General features: G+C 37.2%; 1 protein-coding gene across 8 annotated transcripts in view; it reads left to right on the forward strand.

Moving 5' to 3' along the window:
* The window catches only part of LOC119734953 (caspase recruitment domain-containing protein 11-like), a 41,937-nt gene that overhangs the window by 16,822 nt on the left and 6,380 nt on the right, over positions 1–18,735 (forward strand). For 3 of the 8 annotated variants that reach the window (XM_038208600.1, XM_038208602.1, XM_038208603.1), the window contains 8 exons: positions 2,305–2,484; positions 2,830–2,955; positions 7,867–8,013; positions 8,483–8,829; positions 9,240–9,271; positions 11,237–11,414; positions 12,700–12,731; positions 13,826–13,952. In XM_038208600.1, coding sequence (XP_038064528.1) covers positions 2,305–2,484; positions 2,830–2,955; positions 7,867–8,013; positions 8,483–8,829; positions 9,240–9,271; positions 11,237–11,414; positions 12,700–12,731; positions 13,826–13,952 — 1,169 coding nt within the window. The remainder of the gene's footprint in view (positions 1–2,304; positions 2,485–2,829; positions 2,956–7,866; positions 8,014–8,482; positions 8,830–9,239; positions 9,272–11,236; positions 11,415–12,699; positions 12,732–13,825; positions 13,953–18,735) is intronic. The other 5 variants (XM_038208607.1, XM_038208604.1, XM_038208601.1 and 2 more) reach the window with 5 other exon arrangements.

Consider the following 18,735-nt stretch of genomic DNA (forward strand, 5'->3'; position numbering starts at 1 on the left):
CCACAAAAATGTATGGAATCCTAAAAGGGGAAAAAGGCTTGTTACCTTTAATATTGTTGTAACAGTGTCATAGTTAACAAATACAGAATTTGTGTTTTTACCACCAAAATGATAATTTGGGCCTTCTTTGAATCAAGCGCTTTAATTATACCGCCTAGTATTGAGGCCACGCCCACCAAATAGGTGGCAGTAACAAGTGTTTTAATGTTTTCATGATTTCAAAGCATACAGAACAATGAATGCTACAAATACAGTGTTTCTGGATTGTGTTCACCCCTCTTAAAATAAAGCTCCACCCCTGCAGTGGGCAAGTTCAGAAGTGGATCCATCTTGTAGAAATATTTTCAGTCCATTTTAATTTCAAGTTCAACAGGCTTGCCAATTTTTCTAACGTTCACTCGGTAGGTAACACACTGAATATACAGTGTTTATACATCATTGAAGGGCAAAACCAAATATTGATTTACATCACCCCGACGCAAATTCATGTTATGAATAGTCTAATTGCAGTACCAGCTGCTATGTACATCAGATTCGAATCGGCCAATTGATTCCGCAAGCTCAGTGGTTGAGTGATAAGACGTCTGCACTAGAAAGCAGGAGGTCGAGGGTTCGAGTCCCGGCCGAGTGATTTTTCCAACGTTCACTCGGGAGGTAACACATTGAGTATACAGTGTTAAATACGTTGATGAAGGGCAACAACTTATATTGATTTACATCACCCCGACACAAATTCATCTTATGAATACCTGCCAATTTTCATGGTTTCTACCCAAGAAGTGTAGATATTTGTCACAATTGGATGAAACTACCCATATATACCACCCTTTACACATTTAGGCCACACCCAGAAATTGGGCGGAAAATAATGAGTTTTTAAAAGTGAATCCAGTGAATGCAGGTGCCCCCATTTGACCGCCTCTGAAATCTTAGTTGGGAGTGAACAAAAATGATTTATTCCTTTTGTTTGGCCTTTATGGCAAATTTCTTTCTTTGAGACTTTCAATAGTTAAATATTACAACATTATCTCTATGAAAACACTCTCAAACGTATCGCTATTACGCAAAACCTAACGGTCATGATAAAGATGTGGCAACATTGTACCTCAATTGACGAATTCGTACGATATGAATATGCATTTTGAAACATGACTGTATTACATCAATTGAGGGTGCACTGTCGGCAACGTTATATATGAATACAACGATGAGAAATCCATCCTGTTGGTTGATAAATTGTCAATATTTGCTCAAAAAAGTTGATTTTCCCACTTCCGGTTTTCAATAGCGCGGGTGCTAATTGCAAAGGTAGGCTCTCTGTAGCTAATGTGCTTCATGGGATAATGAATAATTCCAATATTTGGGGGGATTTTTTGGACAAAAACAATGAAAAAAATATCTGTCTGGTCAGATGATTCATTGTATCAAGTCCCCCCGGCCCCCTCGCCAATTTGCCACAGATTTTTGTTATTTACTTATGTCTTCATTTCTTTTTTTTCACTGACAACTTTTTAAAACCTGCAAACAATACAGACTTTACGACTGCGAAGCGCGGCATCCCACAGTTAATATATATATATGAAACATATATAAATATACTTTTAAAATCATTCTTAAGTAACTTTATCCGACTTTTCTAAAGTAACAGTTTTGGTGTCAGGGGTTCAATCTCAACACTTAAATACAAAAACGACACTTGTACACGACATGTTAATTCAAACTCCAGCTAGCTCTCGGTTTAAATGGTCATATGATGTCATCTTAATAAGAACTATAAGTCCGATTGGGTTGGAACTTTGTATGAACATACAGACAGGGAAGTGTTGCTAACAAAAGTTGGGGTGGCGTCATTATGACGTCATCATAAGTCGGTGAAGGGCAAAACCTAATTTGATTTACATTACCCAGACGCAAAATTCCACCGCATGAATAGTTTATGCGGTACCCCCTGCTATTTACATCAGATTCGAACCAGCCAACCGATCCCGTTAGCTCAGTGGTCGAGTGGTAAGACGTCTGCACTAGAAAGCAGGAGGTTATGGGTTCGAGTTCCACCCGAGTGATTTATTTCAACTTTCACTCGGGAGGTAACACACTGAGTATACAGTGTTTACAAGTCGGTGAAGGGCAAAACCTAATTTCATTTACATTACCCCGACGCAAAATTCCACCTTATGAATAGTATAGGAAAGTTCACTAGTTGCGGTGATTGTTAAATCAGCTGTCAATCATGAATTATTTAAAATGAAAGAACAAGTTTATTGTTCAACCCCATATTAGGCTATTTGTCCTGTTTTTGTGTAGGATGTTCGGAAGTCTATGAGCTATGCTTCAAACGAATTGCCGATTGACAACCACAGCCAAGCAACAATTAATATCTTGGATGAAGAACTTAAAAACTATAAAGAGAAGTGTGAGGAATTGGCTGGTAGTCTGCTCCAGGCCAGGAATGATCTACATCGCGGTGACACAGAACTTGAAAAGGTATTATCCACAATTCTGATGGTGATTGTATGGCTAGTATTTTATTTCTCAAATCAACAGGTGCTTTAACTTGCCTATTCTGATATTCACGTTATTAATTGTGTTTGAGCAGCAAATCAGTTGCAGAAAATCAGTCTGAAGCAGAGTTGCATCTGTGACTTCAACTTGAGTCAGACTCAATTGACTGAATGGATTAGATTTGGATTTGAGGAGTCGGGGAGTTCAGGACTGAAGGAATTTCATTTGGATTTCTAAGATTGAAGTATAGTACTTGATACCTTGTGTACAGTTATATATATATTTCTCTTGTTTTTTTATGACTAATGTATTGGATATATTCTGTAGTGCAAAACTGAAAATGAAGAACTGAAACAGAAGGAAAAGAGTGCTATAAAGATGGCCGAGTTATTCAAGACACAGTATAATGTCACCTGGCAAGAACTCAACAGGGTAAAACAGCAACGTATCAAGGTGAGTTAACCTGAAACCAAAAGTAGGGTTTTTAAACACTCTGTTTAAGACCGGTTCAAGTTTGGATGCTGATAATTACCATAAATTATATAATTGTACTAAAAACAACTAAAATGAACTGAATTGAACTTAAATTCTGTACAGTGAATGATTTTTTTTTAGGTGGGTTACATTACACGATGTCTTCAAGAGGACAATATCAAATACTTGACTGGTTTAGGTATAATAAACTTTGAAACAAGAGGCAGCACAAATGGGAACTTCACAAGTTTCACACATGAACCTAGTTTCATGTCATTTCTTGCACATACACCACAACGCTTGAAGGATTTGGCACGTTTTCCCATTGAGGGTATGTCACTCAGCAGGAAAATGGCTTCCTAACAGGCTACCTGGACCAGGAAGACGGGGTCAGCCATTCCATGTAAGGGTCATCACCAAACTCAAAAATTGAAGTGAAAGGAATAAATTTTTGTCAGTTATATTTGATAAGAGGGATATTGAAACCATCTAAATCTCAAAAGATTTTTTAAAATAAATCATTTTATTTAAAGTTTCAGCCTCCTGAACATGGATGAATTTTGTGGGCAAAACGGAGGGTCAGGGGTATAAATCACAAACTGAGGAAGTAATTGAAGCTCATTCATAAGATTGTGCTTTATCTGCATACATTTGGTAGCTATTCCAGTCTATTTGATAAAACATTGAGAATTTTTCCAAATGTCTTCAGTATTTTCCCACTATTTCATCGTGAAAACACCCTCAAAAATATGTCACGCGAGTCACAAAATAGGACTTTTTTTCAGATTACTTAATAACTAGAGAGGGATTTAGCTAGTGTTTGATATTTGTAAATGAAATAGTGGTGGTCTATCAATAAAAGTATGAATATTCTTATTTGCTCTACATTCCTTATAGAAAAAACTATCTCAAGAATGTCACGCGAGTCACACATGATGTATGTCACGCGAGTCACCATGGGCGGATCCAGGACTTTTCGCAGGGTGGGGGGGGGTTTCATCAGCCAAAAAATCTGAAAATGTACACGTTTTTTTCTCCGGACACTTGGCCTCCGTAAAATAAAAAACTGGAGGAGGGGGGCGTGGGGGGGGGGGGGGGGGCTGGTACCAATTTCAATAGGGGCGCTGTTCAAAATTTATAATGCGCTTTCCACCATGTTTCAAAGCGCACAGTTGTTTCTTGTACAATTATCATTTTACTGATCAAAGGCTTGTGAAAAAAAGAAAGCTCTTAAGTACTGTCTTAAACGAGTCCAATGAATCAGTTTCACGGATGTGGATGGGAAGAGAGTTCCAGAGTTTCGGGGCTAGCACAGAGAAAGCACGGTCGCCATAGCTGGTTTTGGTTTTAGGTCCAGGCAGTATTGAAGATGGGCTGTAGAATGCGATGGGAGGTGGCGGGATGTAGATGAAATGGCTGTGGACTGGGTAGATACGAGCTCCTGGAGGTATGATAGGGCAAGGTTGTATGGATGATTTTGAAAACAAGGAGAAGTGTTTTGAAGATGATGCGTTCGTGAACCGGAAGCCAATGAAGAGACCGAAGGACTGGTGTAATGTGTTCATGTTTCTTAGTCCGAGTGACCATTCTGGCAGCGGAGTTTTGAATACGTTGTAATGGAGCGATGTTTGACTTGGGCAAACCGGACAACAGGCTGTTACAATAATCAATGTAAGATGTAATGAGTGCATGGACCAGTCTCTCTGTTGAGTAACTGGTCAGACATTTCCTGATTTTGCCGATTTTGACAATTCCCCAGGATGCTGATCGGCAGGTCTTGTGGATATGCTCATTAATTGCAGCTCTTACCTTTTAAGGAAACTGTGACTCTACATGACCAAGAATTACAACTGTTTTCCTGAAATAATCACCCGTGGATTGATGACATCACTTCGTAACTTAAATTCTGAAACATTTTTTTCTCTCCATGTCATTGTTAAGGATATTGTGTTTAAACCAGATTTCCACGACCAACATTTGCCAAAGTAAACGGATAAATAGCCGTTTTCACACTGTTTCATAAGGTATTCACAGGTAAATCATTTTTATTAATATAATATTATGATTTGATTTGTTATACTAAAATTACAGTTATAATGTGAAAGTGAAAAGCTACTGTGTCACGCGAGTCACGCATTTGTGTCATGCGAGTCACATTTTCTTCAGGCCATTTCTTACAACAAGGGATATTTGGCACAATACAACTTATGCATGTATTGGGTGAGGGTATTAAGTTCTAAGTTCAGTAAGAATAATTTTTAGAATACTGGTAGATCCATAGGAAAAGCTATTTGAATCAAGGGATGTCAAAAATCCCTTTTTCTATCCTGTCACGCGAGTCACGTCAAAGAAACTGTGATACATGAAAAAATAGCGATTTTAAAGTAATCATATAAAAACTAAACCATATATTCACAATGCCCTGACTCAATTACATGCTAATTTGAGTTGAATAAATGCCAGATTAACAACAGTAATGCATTAAAACTTTACATTTTGTTCAAATGTCACGCGAGTCACCATGGAATGGCTGGGGTGGTCTGCCTCTAGATCGATATGCAGGGATATTTGGTGCATGGGACTTGAATGTTTTGTTCACTAATGCCAATCTTAAATTCAAGTATTTGTCAGTCCCACCCAGTCCATTGTACGCAAGATGAGAGTTCACAAGGCAGGCATCCAGCAGGTAGAAGAAGAGTTTCTTGTACCACTTGATGAACTACCTGACTGAGCAGTGAGATGAGGCAAGTTGGTTTTGTGCTGGACGTTGATTTTGTGGCTGTGGAGTTCCTGGAACAGAGATGTTGAACCAGTTGTCTAGGAAAACGGTGTACCCCCTGCCCATGGGCATCGCCAAGTTTTTTTTCCAATATGCTTGTACTTTCTCTAGCAATATTCTAAATGTATCATTTTTTCAAGGGTGGGTGGGGGAACATTTGCCCACCCCACCCCATTGACGCCCTTGTGGATGCCCATGTTGTAAAATGTGCATAAAATTGACAGCAATATGGCTTTGTACCTTTTTTTTTAAAGCTCTGGCAGGAGCTTCTTCATGTGACTCTGTGGTCGGTCGGTAGGTCTGTCCCTGGCAAATTGACCAAAAATGAGGCCCCAAAGTTCCCCATAAAATACCAAATTTTAATTTTCCAAATTTCCGGGGGGGGGGGGGGGGGCCCGCTCACGACACCCATGCCCATGCCGAGTAGATCAGAGTTCAAGTCAAGTACGATATTTGTACTTGTGGCGTATCGTTCTTGTCTTGTCCCATGTAGATTCTATACTGCCCTCTGGCGTATATGAAATTCCATGGGATACGATCACGCATGCGCAAAACCAGTAATGAACGCACTGACGCAGACCAGATGTCGGCGAACAAAATTGGGAACAGAAGTGCCATGAATTTAACGGTTTTTCGCTGTAAAACTAAAAAGTCCCTACTCAATGGTGAAGGGTGATATAGATAAAAGTGCAGCCAATGGCGCTCAGAAACAAGACACGACAAAAACAGGAAAAGACAATGTCATTTCACAGGTCGTTTCCCAGTACGGGCAATGTGGCCAAAAAGAATACGCATCTAACTACATGTAACAAATTGGCGCCAAGCGGGACATCAAAAATAAGTCCCAGCAACATTGAAATCGTTCCAGGTATATCCAGCGGCAACTCCCATGCTTTGGCAGACTCTATATACCTTGATGCCAAATCTGGTTCGCTTCTTGGGATTGAATCGTTTGAACTTCAATCTCCCCCTGAACTTCCACAGTGACTCGTCCGTGGATATACGGCTGGAGGGAAGGGAGACCGATTTGAAGTTCTCAGTCAGTTCATTTACCACGGGGCGGACCTTGCAGAGTCGATTACTTTTACCTGCCTGATTATTGTCAGTGAAGTGCAAATAGGTTAGCAAGTCCATGAATCTGTCTCCGGGCATGGTGTTGAGGAAGAACGGAGTCTCAAGTATGGAGTCTCTCATCCAGTACAGTTTCATGTCAGGCTGGGGCATCATTCCCATGATGATTATTATGGCCAGGATCAATTCCCACATGTCACTTGGACCTGGCGTTTGACGCTTTGGGTTCTTGGTGGCGTAGTGATTTGTCTCATCGGCGATGTGCACCGCCAGTTCAGGAGGGAAGAACTGTTCGAAGATCTCCACAGGGCTGCTGGTGTCATCTAAATCTGGCACTTAAACTACTCTTGTACCGTGAAAGCCGTATTGAGAAAAGTTCTAAGTGTCCTTCCACCGAATTGATCCAGTAGTCTTGGCTTGCTTGGGACGCTTCACTAATGGTGCTTTGCCCATTAGAACTGCTGTCATTACTTCCAATTTCTGAACTTTCTTCAGATTCTGATTCAGAATAGCCTTTCCTCAAACCACGGGTTCTGTATTATACCTACTACCATTGCCAATACAGTCAGAGTTATGTATGATGGATCACAAAGTGCTGTGTACATGCAGAGGTCAACTCTAAGGTGATGTGCTGGCATCTTTCCTTTTTTGTGTGATTGTGGTGAACTATCAACTATCACTAGCCTTCCGACAGGAACAGTCAGGCTTACTGCTAGTGCCTGGACATTTTAGCCGGTAGTCTTGTGGGGAGCCCTTTTGGGCACAAACTTTAAAACTTGCAGAATCTCTCATGGATATCTCAACAAGTGCAAGACCAATTGTTGGCATTTTTTCTGACCCTTTTTAAGGGCAGGGCCATTTTATTTAAAGTGGGGACTTAGCGCACCAAAAACGATATTGATAATTTCACTTTTCAACTTTACATTTGGACAGCTGTCCTAAGTGCTACATTACGAGCAATCTAGTTCCCAAGAATTGCCTGTGTGATATTTTGGAGCATGTTTCTGTGTTGTTATGGTTGTGGTTTGTTATCAATATAGGCCATTGATGAGCGAGATAAAGCCCAGATGGAAAGCCAAACACACCTTGCTGAGCTGCATCAACAACAAGAGATATTACATGCACAGTTACAAAATCTACAACTCATACATCTATGTCAACAATGCTCCATGGCCAACACACAACAGGTTAGTATTGGCATTGCACAGGTTTAAATTCAACATTTGATATAATTGCAGAATAAAACACGATTTTCCCAATCATTTTTCGTTCTGACCGTAACAAATTTTATATAATTACTGGTGAATTTCTCTTCTTGTCGCATTTACTTTTAAAGATTTTCAAAGCAGCTATCTACGCAGAGACACTAGTAGCACTGGGCGCTGCCATTTTGACAACAGTTTTTTAATGGCATTTCGTTCCACTTGTATGTCTGATTTCTGTTTGTGTACTAGTTTTTGTTAATTGTAAATGCAATGTTTTAGGGCTTTTCTCAAAGTATACAATATGAACGCTGTACACAAGACATGTTGTGGGACACCTTCTTAACCAATCAAAATACTTTGATTTTCTGGAAGATTTTTTGTGACCTGAAGATAGTATGTGAAGCATATTTATTCAGGAGTGTTTTCTTGAAATGTTTTGTCTTCAATACAGGTTCAGAAATTCTTGGATGCTGAATATACTGATGCTGTATCACCAATCTTTGAAGAAGATGTTTCATCCTCTAACTCAATTGATCTACCTCCCTGTCCAAGACCTAGAGTCTACAACATAGCACGTGATGTGGAGATTACAGATAAAGTGCGTGATCAAGTCTCTAATAAGGATACCTTTCCCGATGAATCCTTTTCCTATACACCAAGCCCAGACGAGTCACAGCTTGATGACTCTACCTCCTCATATCCATGGTTTCAGCGCCATGAATCCCACACATTAGGTGATTCAAGGAAAGTTCATCCAGGTTCAATGAAGAGTCCTCACATGCTCAGCTTGTGGAATGGGTAAGTTATAGATTAATAACAAAAACTGCCAAATGTTGGTTTACTCAAATAAGGTAGAATGGAGAGAAAGTCTCTTTCCATAAAAACAGTTGTATCTGACTTTGCATCTGAAATCTTGATGTTTTGTAACATGGAACTGAAACACAAAAGGCTGTGAAAGAAACCAGTTCAGTTTAATTTAATGTTTTAATATTTAAATTGGTTTATTGCTTAAAAATCTTATTGAATTACATGCAATTTACAATAACATTTGAAAATAGAAAACAACTATATATTTTATACAAATATATTTAATAGTTTAGCTGCATATTTCCCTGTGAATGATCATGACTCAAGTATCATACTTTTAGGAAAACAAAAAAGTGTTTCCCGGCTTCAACTCTTCTTTGTTTTTTTTTCTAAATTTTCAGCTCTTGTGACAGTGATGATGAAGATCTTGATTGTAAGTCATTCATTCATGTTAATTACAGAAAAATATCTTGAATTATTATTTACATCAGACTTCTAGTGGTAAAAATGAATCAGTGTATTATACGCTTTCATGAAAAGTACCCGGATGACTGCAATATTATGTCGGTAAAAGTACCCAGATGAGGACAATATCATTTTTTCTATTGTCCTCATCCGGGCATTTTAACAAATTTCGCTGGTTCCCACACAATCAAGAGCATACAAACTCACAGTTGTCAACCAATCAACAGAGCGTAACACGTGGTTATGTCGCGTGCACTGCGCAGCATGCAGGGTTTACGTACACTGTTGTCCACGGCCATAATGGCACTTTTGGAGCGACGCGAAAATTGCTTCGGTAAGCGAAGAATTTTTGTGACGAAATTGGAAAAGTAAAGATACTGTCCTGAAATTTCTTTCTTTCGGATCAAGTCAGCCTGATATACATGGACAACACTTATTTTTCCCTGCAGTGACCTATCAGCCATCAGAAAGCGATAACATGTCCTAAAAAGTCAAATTTAGCAGGGGAAATATTGAAGCATTTACTGAGAAAACACTTGTAATTGTTCAGACCAGTCGCATTGGGTTTGTGCACAGGGTGTCAAGTGATGTCCAGGTTAGGGTTAGGGTACTCTTTCCAATAATAATAATAATAGTATTGGATGGCTTTTTCTAATACACGAATATATTGCACTCACATTATAGTCTTTGACTCGTGCAATGTATTCTTGTATCTCCCTCAAAGCCATCCAATATGTAATTATTTTGGTCAAACATGAACATGTCAACAATTCTGCTGTTTATAAATAATGAACATTGTGACATCCATGCATGCCCTGCACGGTACCATTATCAATTTGGACACTGTCCTCGTTTTCCAGGGCATAGCATCAAGAGTTTGTAGAAGTTACTATTGTATTTTACAACATTTTCAAAACCATTCTTTGACATTCACATTTAGAAAGACCCCAAGATTTAGAAAGAACTTCAAAACAGTCTATTAACAACTGCGATACTGTGGTAAAATAACCTGAAATAAATGTGACTGTTTCTTTGATGGATCATGATCACTGAGGAGTATCAATTCTGTGGTAATTCTGTTTGGATGCCAGTGATTGTGAGACTTGTGGGATTTGATGGCATCTTTCATCATCTAACCAGCCATCTAACACCTGTTTCAGACACGTGATCCAGAGTTGCACTTTGATGCATGAAAACTTTGATGTTTGAAATAGTTAAGAGGGACTGTGTCAAAAGATTGACTCAGTGTTGCAGTTTTGTGGAAGGATCCTATAGAGTCTGGAGAATGAAAAATCAATGCATAAAGATTGTCTACAATTTGAAACAAAAGTCTATTTGGGTCAGTCGGAGTTGATCCTAATACTGTTTGGTTTGGCATGACTCTGAAATGTCTGTCTAAAACAAGTATTAGGGATATATCATCATGTATGACCACCCCTCTATTATCTTGTGTTTTACACCCGATCAATTCTTTCTTTTTTTACATATTGTAGCTGTATCCAAGCCATTAATATGTGGTTCCTGCCAATTTAGTATTCACAGCAATGATATTAACTTGCATACTGCAGCCTGACACAACTAATATTACTAATAATATCTTATTATTATAAGTAATTATTTTAATAATTTCCAATCAGAGACCAGCTTTAGAAACCCAGGTCATGATAGCACTTTGCAAGGGTTCACTTGTTTAGTACTAATAAATATGGACCCATGCATGTTCTCAGTTCGTACTGAAAGCTTTGAAAAACTCAATGGGGAGTAGTCAGGCTTCCGTGCATTGAAGTGCTTTTTTTTTTTTACTGACAAACAGACAAGTGATTGTTTATTTTCTTATCATGGTTGTGTTATACATGTAGTTCATAATTTATGCGATATAAACATTTCAGAAATGCATTGATATCCCATTTTTGTCACCCACCTGTCATACTAGCTGATGACCTGGATAGTATTGACAGTGGTGATGAACAAACAAACACAGGCAGAGTTGGAAAGCTCACTTCAAATCCCTATCGGCGATCTCAGTCATGGGACAATCTTCTGTACAACACAGCAACATCAGATACCATGCAAGATACATGTGAACCACCATCCAAACACCAACCAACAAGGTATCATTTTCAGAACACGACACTCAATGTAGGCTTACTAAAGTGAACACAAAATTTTCACTTTAGCAAGCCTACATGACCTTTTGTTCTTTTGAAAAGACTTATCCTCACCCACAGATTCTGTTTCTTGATTTTCTTGGCTGAGAACATGTCTCATGGTATTTGGTATTTTAACTATTGAACGTGCATTCCCTCAAAGACTTACAGCAGCCTTGGTCTGAAAAGTACCATAGGCAAAACTCTATTTTATTATATCTGTGTATGTACAGACATGCACATTGTTTGTACGTAGTTTTATAAATTGCCACTTTCATAATTTTTTTCAGGGTTTCGGTTTGAATAATCAGATAGCCCTGAAATTGTGCAAAATCGGGGAGTATTGTGTTATAAAACAAATATTGACTTCTTTAACTCACTTCATCATTAATGAATGGAGTGCTATCTTTCATCAGCGTCACCATGGGAAAATTCAAAGCAGTCAAAGTTTGTATACTTTTTTTCAATTTTGTGGACTTGCAGTCTTACACCCAAACCTTTGCATACACATAGTTAGAGACTTGATGATTCATTATACATATGTTGACTTAATATAATAATAATGATAATAACAGGTTCTTATATATCGCTTTTAACTGAAATCAAAGCGCTTTACATTATTATTACCCCTGATCATTGGGCCAATTAAACATTCCAAATACCATCTCAGCTCTCTGGGGAGTATACAGCTCGATTCTGCCTGTTAGGCGCAAGGAAGCTAATTCAACCACAATAACCATCACTGCCTTCACAGGCACCCATTTACTCCTGGGTGGGAAGAAGCAATGAGTGACAAAGGGCCTTGCCCAAGGGCACACACACCATAGCCGCAGGCTGGACTCGAACCCACAACCGGCAGAATTACTCGCAGACCATGAATTCAATGCCCCAGACCACGAAACCATGGCACTCATAAGGAGACTTATGATGTAAGATTTATGTGGATGGTTCACATTATCGACAAGGGGGCTACTTTATAGTCCACATAATGTTAAGCATGATACTGTATTTTGATATAGCAAAGCCGTTGATTTTGTTTTCCATGACATGCAAGATCAGAAATGATTCACATTATTATACAACAGAACTGAGTCACGTGATGAATATCATCAGTTGTGATGGATTGTTGTCTTAGTAACCGGTGTACGGATCAAGCAAGTTTCATGCATTTTTAAGTTTACTTCAGCCGAAGAATTTAGAAAAGGAGAAAACCAACAAAATATGTTTCCAACCATTTGTTCACTTGCAGCGCATATGGAAGTGATGATAAAGATCTCAAGAGTAAGTCATTCAGAATTATTTACATATTCTGTAGACAGTACTGTAGTTCATGCTGTGGGGTCCACTTTGCCAGCCATTATTGTCACTATTACTAGTTGCATTGTAGGCCTCTTGATCTTTCACTCACCGGCAATTTGGGAAGTATGCAATCTTGCAGATAGTTTCAACCATGAGATACGTTCCCTGTAAAAGGGAAAATCATTATGTTCAAATGGTTGAATTTGTGTGACATCATCATATCTCAAATTACAAGTGATTTGGGGTAAACTTGATAAAATACTTTGAATTATAACTTTTGAACTGAATTGAGTGCCGTTTTCATTTCTATGTGTGAGGCGGTAGATATTGCCTTGGGCAACATTGTTGAGTCCCAGGCACAAAACCCCTTGACATTTACTTCCGATGTTACCGGAAGTTCCATGAGAAATTAACATAACTCGAAAACGACGGCATTTTTAATACTACAATCAAAACAAATTATTCCAATGTTCAATGGTGGACGCTAAACCCAAAAGAATTCATGATGACGTGATCACTCAAAGAGGCTCCCTCTAGCTGGCGGTAGCTGGACGTAAAACAAAATGGATGTTGCTCAGGTTGCCCACAAACACTGACAAAATAATTTGCAAAGTTTCCAAATGATGACGTTATCAGACTGGAAGTTAGTCTAGAGAGAATTTGAAATTGATAATTTTTTTCAAGTCTTGTTCAAATCCACCATTCAGAGTCCAATAGCAATGATTGTGGTAAAAATGCTGACATCAACAATTGTTGATGTTAGGCATCCAAATGCTGGAAGTTAAATGTCAATCAATACATATAAATAAACAATCGTGTAATTCGAAAAAAATTTCCTTTCGCTGTCTTAGATCAAATGATAATGCTTATTAACTGATAAATTAATCTGAGTTTCATATTTGAATTTTTGATACTTTAATTGTGACATACATAACTGAACTGAAACAACGCACAGCCAAATAGTGTCGCATCCCGTCACCCTGCGTTTGTCACACACACACACACCAAAAACAACAAAAGCAAAGCCTCTAGTTTTATGTATAACCATGGTTTCATATTTTGTAACTTCTTTTTAGAAACACAAAAGCCCACTTCAAATCCCTATCGGCGATCTCAGTCATGGGACAATCTTCTGTACAACACAGCAACATCAGATACCATGCAAGATACATGTGAACCACCATCCAAACACCAATCAACAAGGTATCATTGTCAGAACATGACACTCAATGTAGGCATACCTCCCCACATGCAATTTTTATTCAGTTACTGTTTTTCATCTATTCGTCTTTTCAAAGAGACCTAAACTTTGTCCCCTTTACATAGATGGATACTTTGATCATTACTCTTCATTTTATTGGCTGCTGTACTTTTCCACTATTCATTGGCTGTTCCAGCACATCAGCTCAAACAGCTGTTATCATTCAAGTTTTTTTGACTTTTTCAAAATAGTTGCAGGATATCCTGTGTTTTGCTGTGATATGTATTTTTTCCTTGCACTCCGAAATCCCACAGACTTTGCACATATTTCAGTCGCAGTGATGCATTGGATATGCAAATGAAACCTGGCACAAAGATCCCATATTCATGAATACCCGGGCAGTTTTCCTATTCCTACGGGTCCTGAGCCTGTCACACAGGTGGTTTTAAACCACATTGGTAGTTTCAAACCATCATTTATAAATACCTAAGACAGTTTACCCATTCCCATTGGCCGAAAGCCCGTCACGTGGCCAGTCTTAAACGGATGATTAAGACATGGCTGGCTGGTCTGAAACACGTTTCCAGTGTCACATGAATTTTGGACTCCTGTGAAATTAAGTGCCTTTTACTGTTTTATTGGTTGAATGTTCACAATCCTCACGTAGGCATGCCCAATTAACCTATCGCGGTAGAACCGCGTCAACCCAGCCTGTGAAATAATGTCCAATTACATTTATACAAATGGACGTGGAACGCGTACAATCTGAGACAAACAAAACTTAACATACAAAATTCCATTGGGTTGTCTAAGGGGCGTGGCTAACTCGCAAACGGTGATAGGTCAATACTACCAGTGAGTCAGTATTGCATTGTCCAAATTCACAACGCACTCACCACAGCTGTATAATAATAATAATAATAACGGGTTCTTATATAGCACTTTTAACTAAGATCAAAGCGCTTTACATTATTATTATCCCTAATCATTGGGCCAATTAAACATTCCATATACCATCTCAGCTCCCTGGGGAGTATACAGCTCGATGCTGCCTGTTAGGCGCAAGGAAGCTAATTCAGTACGCGCAACTCCACAAAAGGAGTTGTTTACGTCTTTCTCGCGAGCTGGACATTTCATTATATAGCTAGTCAGGTGTTTCGAAAACAAAAAATAAAATTGTTGAAGAAAATCGTTTAGAAATTTTAATTTTTGACTTGTTTTGACATTGGGACCGAAGAGTTTTGATTTTGTGACCGAAAAGGTTTTTTATGAATGGGAATAAATATGTGCTTGGTCGGTATTAAAGGGAAGATACAACATTTGCAAACATCAAAAAACTAAATAATCATGAAATACCTTACTGAATTGTTAGGGATTGACAGTCTAAAGCATCGTCGGCCGACCAGCGTTGGAGAAAAAAAATGGCTTTTTTCAAAAACAGCTCCTTTTTTTTCATATTTAGTTATTCCGCATTTTCTTCGCAATAGATTACACACCTGTGAAGGGGTACAAACCTGCTAGAGTGATTCTTTGTCCTTACAATTCCCCAAAGTCTTTACGTTTCTCTGTTTCATCTTAAGTGGGGTCGGGGAACCAGACTACAAGAAAATTATTGGTTTTCTTGGTTTTTCCAGCATACTATACTATACTATACTATACTATTTTATTTCTCGGGAAAATATCAACAAATACATGTAAACAAATGACTAAAGTTACAACACAAAACAACAAAAGCTTTAGATACATCAACAAACAAACAAAAACAAAATACCATTCAGCTCCCGAAGGATTGCCCAAAAGAAACGTTGTTTCTGTCTAGGGGTTCTCCAAACTGAATGGCATACGTGAAAACAACAAGCAATAAATATAAAAAGAAGTTTTAACTATACAACAACAAAAAAAGTTAAATAAAGTTACATTAAGTCAAGAACAAAGTTGGTAAATTATATAATTATTAGACAAACAAATCAAAAGCAAAAAAAAAAAAAAAAAAAAAAAAATCAATTACATTTGTACTAGGTAAATTAAATGAATAAACAAATTAATATATACATTGTACTTCAACTACTACCACTACTACATGTACTACTACTACTACTTCTATTAATAGATAAATAAATAATTAGACAAGTTGGTAAGTTAGCCTAATTAATTAATTAATTAAATAAATGAGTAAATATTGCATTTTTAATTCTTTAAATAAATAGTTATTAATAAATAAACAAAAATTACCGTTTTACAATAAAAATAAAACAAATGATTCATAAATAAAAAAAAAAAAGAAGTTTTAATTATATGAAGGGGTTGAAGAAGGTTAGATAAATAAGTTCAATAAAGTGTACGTGTAAAGCAAAGATTGTGATTATTAATTGTATTAATGAAATTTGAATACTGTAACAAAATCGCTGAAATCAAATCAATATACATCACCAGCATAAACAAGCCCAAAACGTGAAACAAGTCAGTTTAACAATATTTAACAATATTTGCTATAACATACTAATCCTCCAAATCCATTTATTTCTGAAAATGGCAGCAAAAGCAAATGTTGTACATTCCCTTTAACACTATGTTTAAGACTGGTTAAAGTCTGGAATGCTGATAATTACGCTCAGCGTCGTCTCGGGTAGTTATCAGCATTCCAGACTTCAACCTGTCTGAAGTATATAGTGTTTAACACCTCCCAAGCACACATCTATTCCCTTATTTTAACACTGCCGAGAAGTGTTTAAAACCAGCCAGTAATAAAAGTCGCCCCTGAATCAACACAATACATTTTCGCTTTTGTATTTGTATTAATTTGTAACGAAGCAGAATAATAGATTTTTCAAAGTTGGTAGGTTTTCAAGAAATTAAGAATTAAATAAAGCAGTTTACTTCCGATCGTTTTTATTTAAAACAATCTTTAAATGGAGGAACATGTTGACACTTTACGATACTGTACTACTCACAAAATGGCTACGGACTTGGTTCAAAGCATCAAAGATTGACATAAAAAAGCTTGGTTAATTCTGTCTGGTATTTCTTACTGTTGGTTGGTACAAGTATTGCTGAAAAAAGGAAATTCGATAATTTACAATCCTCACACTTGTTTAGTTGGCTTTTCTGCAAGTTTGTTTTTCTGTTCACTTTTTTTTCTTCTTTGGCTTTTGCACAATCTGCGGAAAAGCCGTTACCTTTCTTCTGTTTTTTTTCTTCTTTTTCTCCCTTGTTCTTCTATCCCAAATCCCATAGACTTTATGTACTTGTTTCATTTTTGGGGTCAGTTTTGACTATAAACAGACTTGATCTTCATGAAACTTGGTATACACTAAGACCCCATAGTAAGGTTGTGCATGGACAAGTGACGTCATGATGACGTCATTACGTGACATGTGAAGTCATCTTAAAGGTGCATTTTTCAACGGCCTATATCAACAGGAGTGCAAGGCCGATTGGGTTGAAACTTTGTATGTACAAATACTGGGATGTGTTATAGATGAAAATTGGAGTGACATGATGATGATGTCGTCATGTTAATTTTTTTGTATATGTCAGTTTTTTCATCTCATCTGCATATCTCACGAATAAACATGTTACATTCAAAATTCTTCTGGTATTAGGTTTGGTAGGTCATAGATATGTGCACAAAACTTCGAAAACTGTGTGACTTCATCATAACGTCATCAAAAATGTGATTTTCTTTTTTCAAATTGCAAAATTTGACATGAAATGCAATAAATATATTGAATCAAATTGACTTCAAACTAGGCCAGACTATAGGACCCTCAGCCAAAGGTGGTCTTAACCAAGTGACATCATGATGATGTCATCATTGGTCATGTGACGTCATCTTAAAGGTACAAAGTTTAAAGTTTTGTATCTAGAGATCTACAAGGCCAATTGGGTTGAAACTTTGTAAATACAAAGTCAGGTATGTGTTATCGATGAAAATTAACATGACATCATTATGACATCATCATGTGAATTTTCATTGATTTTTAATTTTTTTCATATTATCTGCATATCTAACGAAAAATGCTAAATTCTTTTTGCAAGAGGTTTGGAAGGTAAAAGATATGCCCAAAATTTGGAGAAATGTGTGACATCCTCGTGATGTCATTAAAAATGCGATAAAAAAAAACATGGAATGTTGGATTGTCTGAAAACTTTGTGGGTAGATTTTGTAAATAGTATGCATAATATGGAATGTCATGATGACATCAATACATTTTTTAACAAATTATTAATAATATTCTTTTTTTTAACTTAAAGAAGTGTTTCATGTTTCAATTTTGATTTTTCTTTTCAGTGTTTTGAATAATGTTGAAATGAAATAAATCCGTGCCTGACAATGTAGGGTCTCAAGACATGTGGATTTCACAAAAATGCTAAATTCTTTTTGCAAGAGGTTTGGAAGGTAAAAGATATGCCCAAAATTTGGAGAAATGTGTGACATCCTCGTGATGTCATTAAAAATGCGATAAAAAAAAACATGGAATGTTGGATTGTCTGAAAACTTTGTGGGTAGATTTTGTAAATAGTATGCATAATATGGAATGTCATGATGACATCAATACATTTTTTAACAAATTATTAATAATATTCTTTTTTTTAACTTAAAGAAGTGTTTCATGTTTCAATTTTGATTTTTCTTTTCAGTGTTTTGAATAATATTGAAATGAAATAAATCCGTGCCTGACAATGTAGGGTCTCAAGACATGTGGATTTCACAGGTACACAGCGTATTCCAATTTCTGAAAAACAGTTTTAAGAGGCATTTTTGGGTTAGGGGGTTTGTTGCAA

Source organism: Patiria miniata, unplaced genomic scaffold (genome assembly GCF_015706575.1).
Source record: "Patiria miniata isolate m_02_andy unplaced genomic scaffold, ASM1570657v1 HiC_scaffold_28, whole genome shotgun sequence".
NCBI classification, from domain to species: Eukaryota; Metazoa; Echinodermata; class Asteroidea; order Valvatida; family Asterinidae; genus Patiria; species Patiria miniata.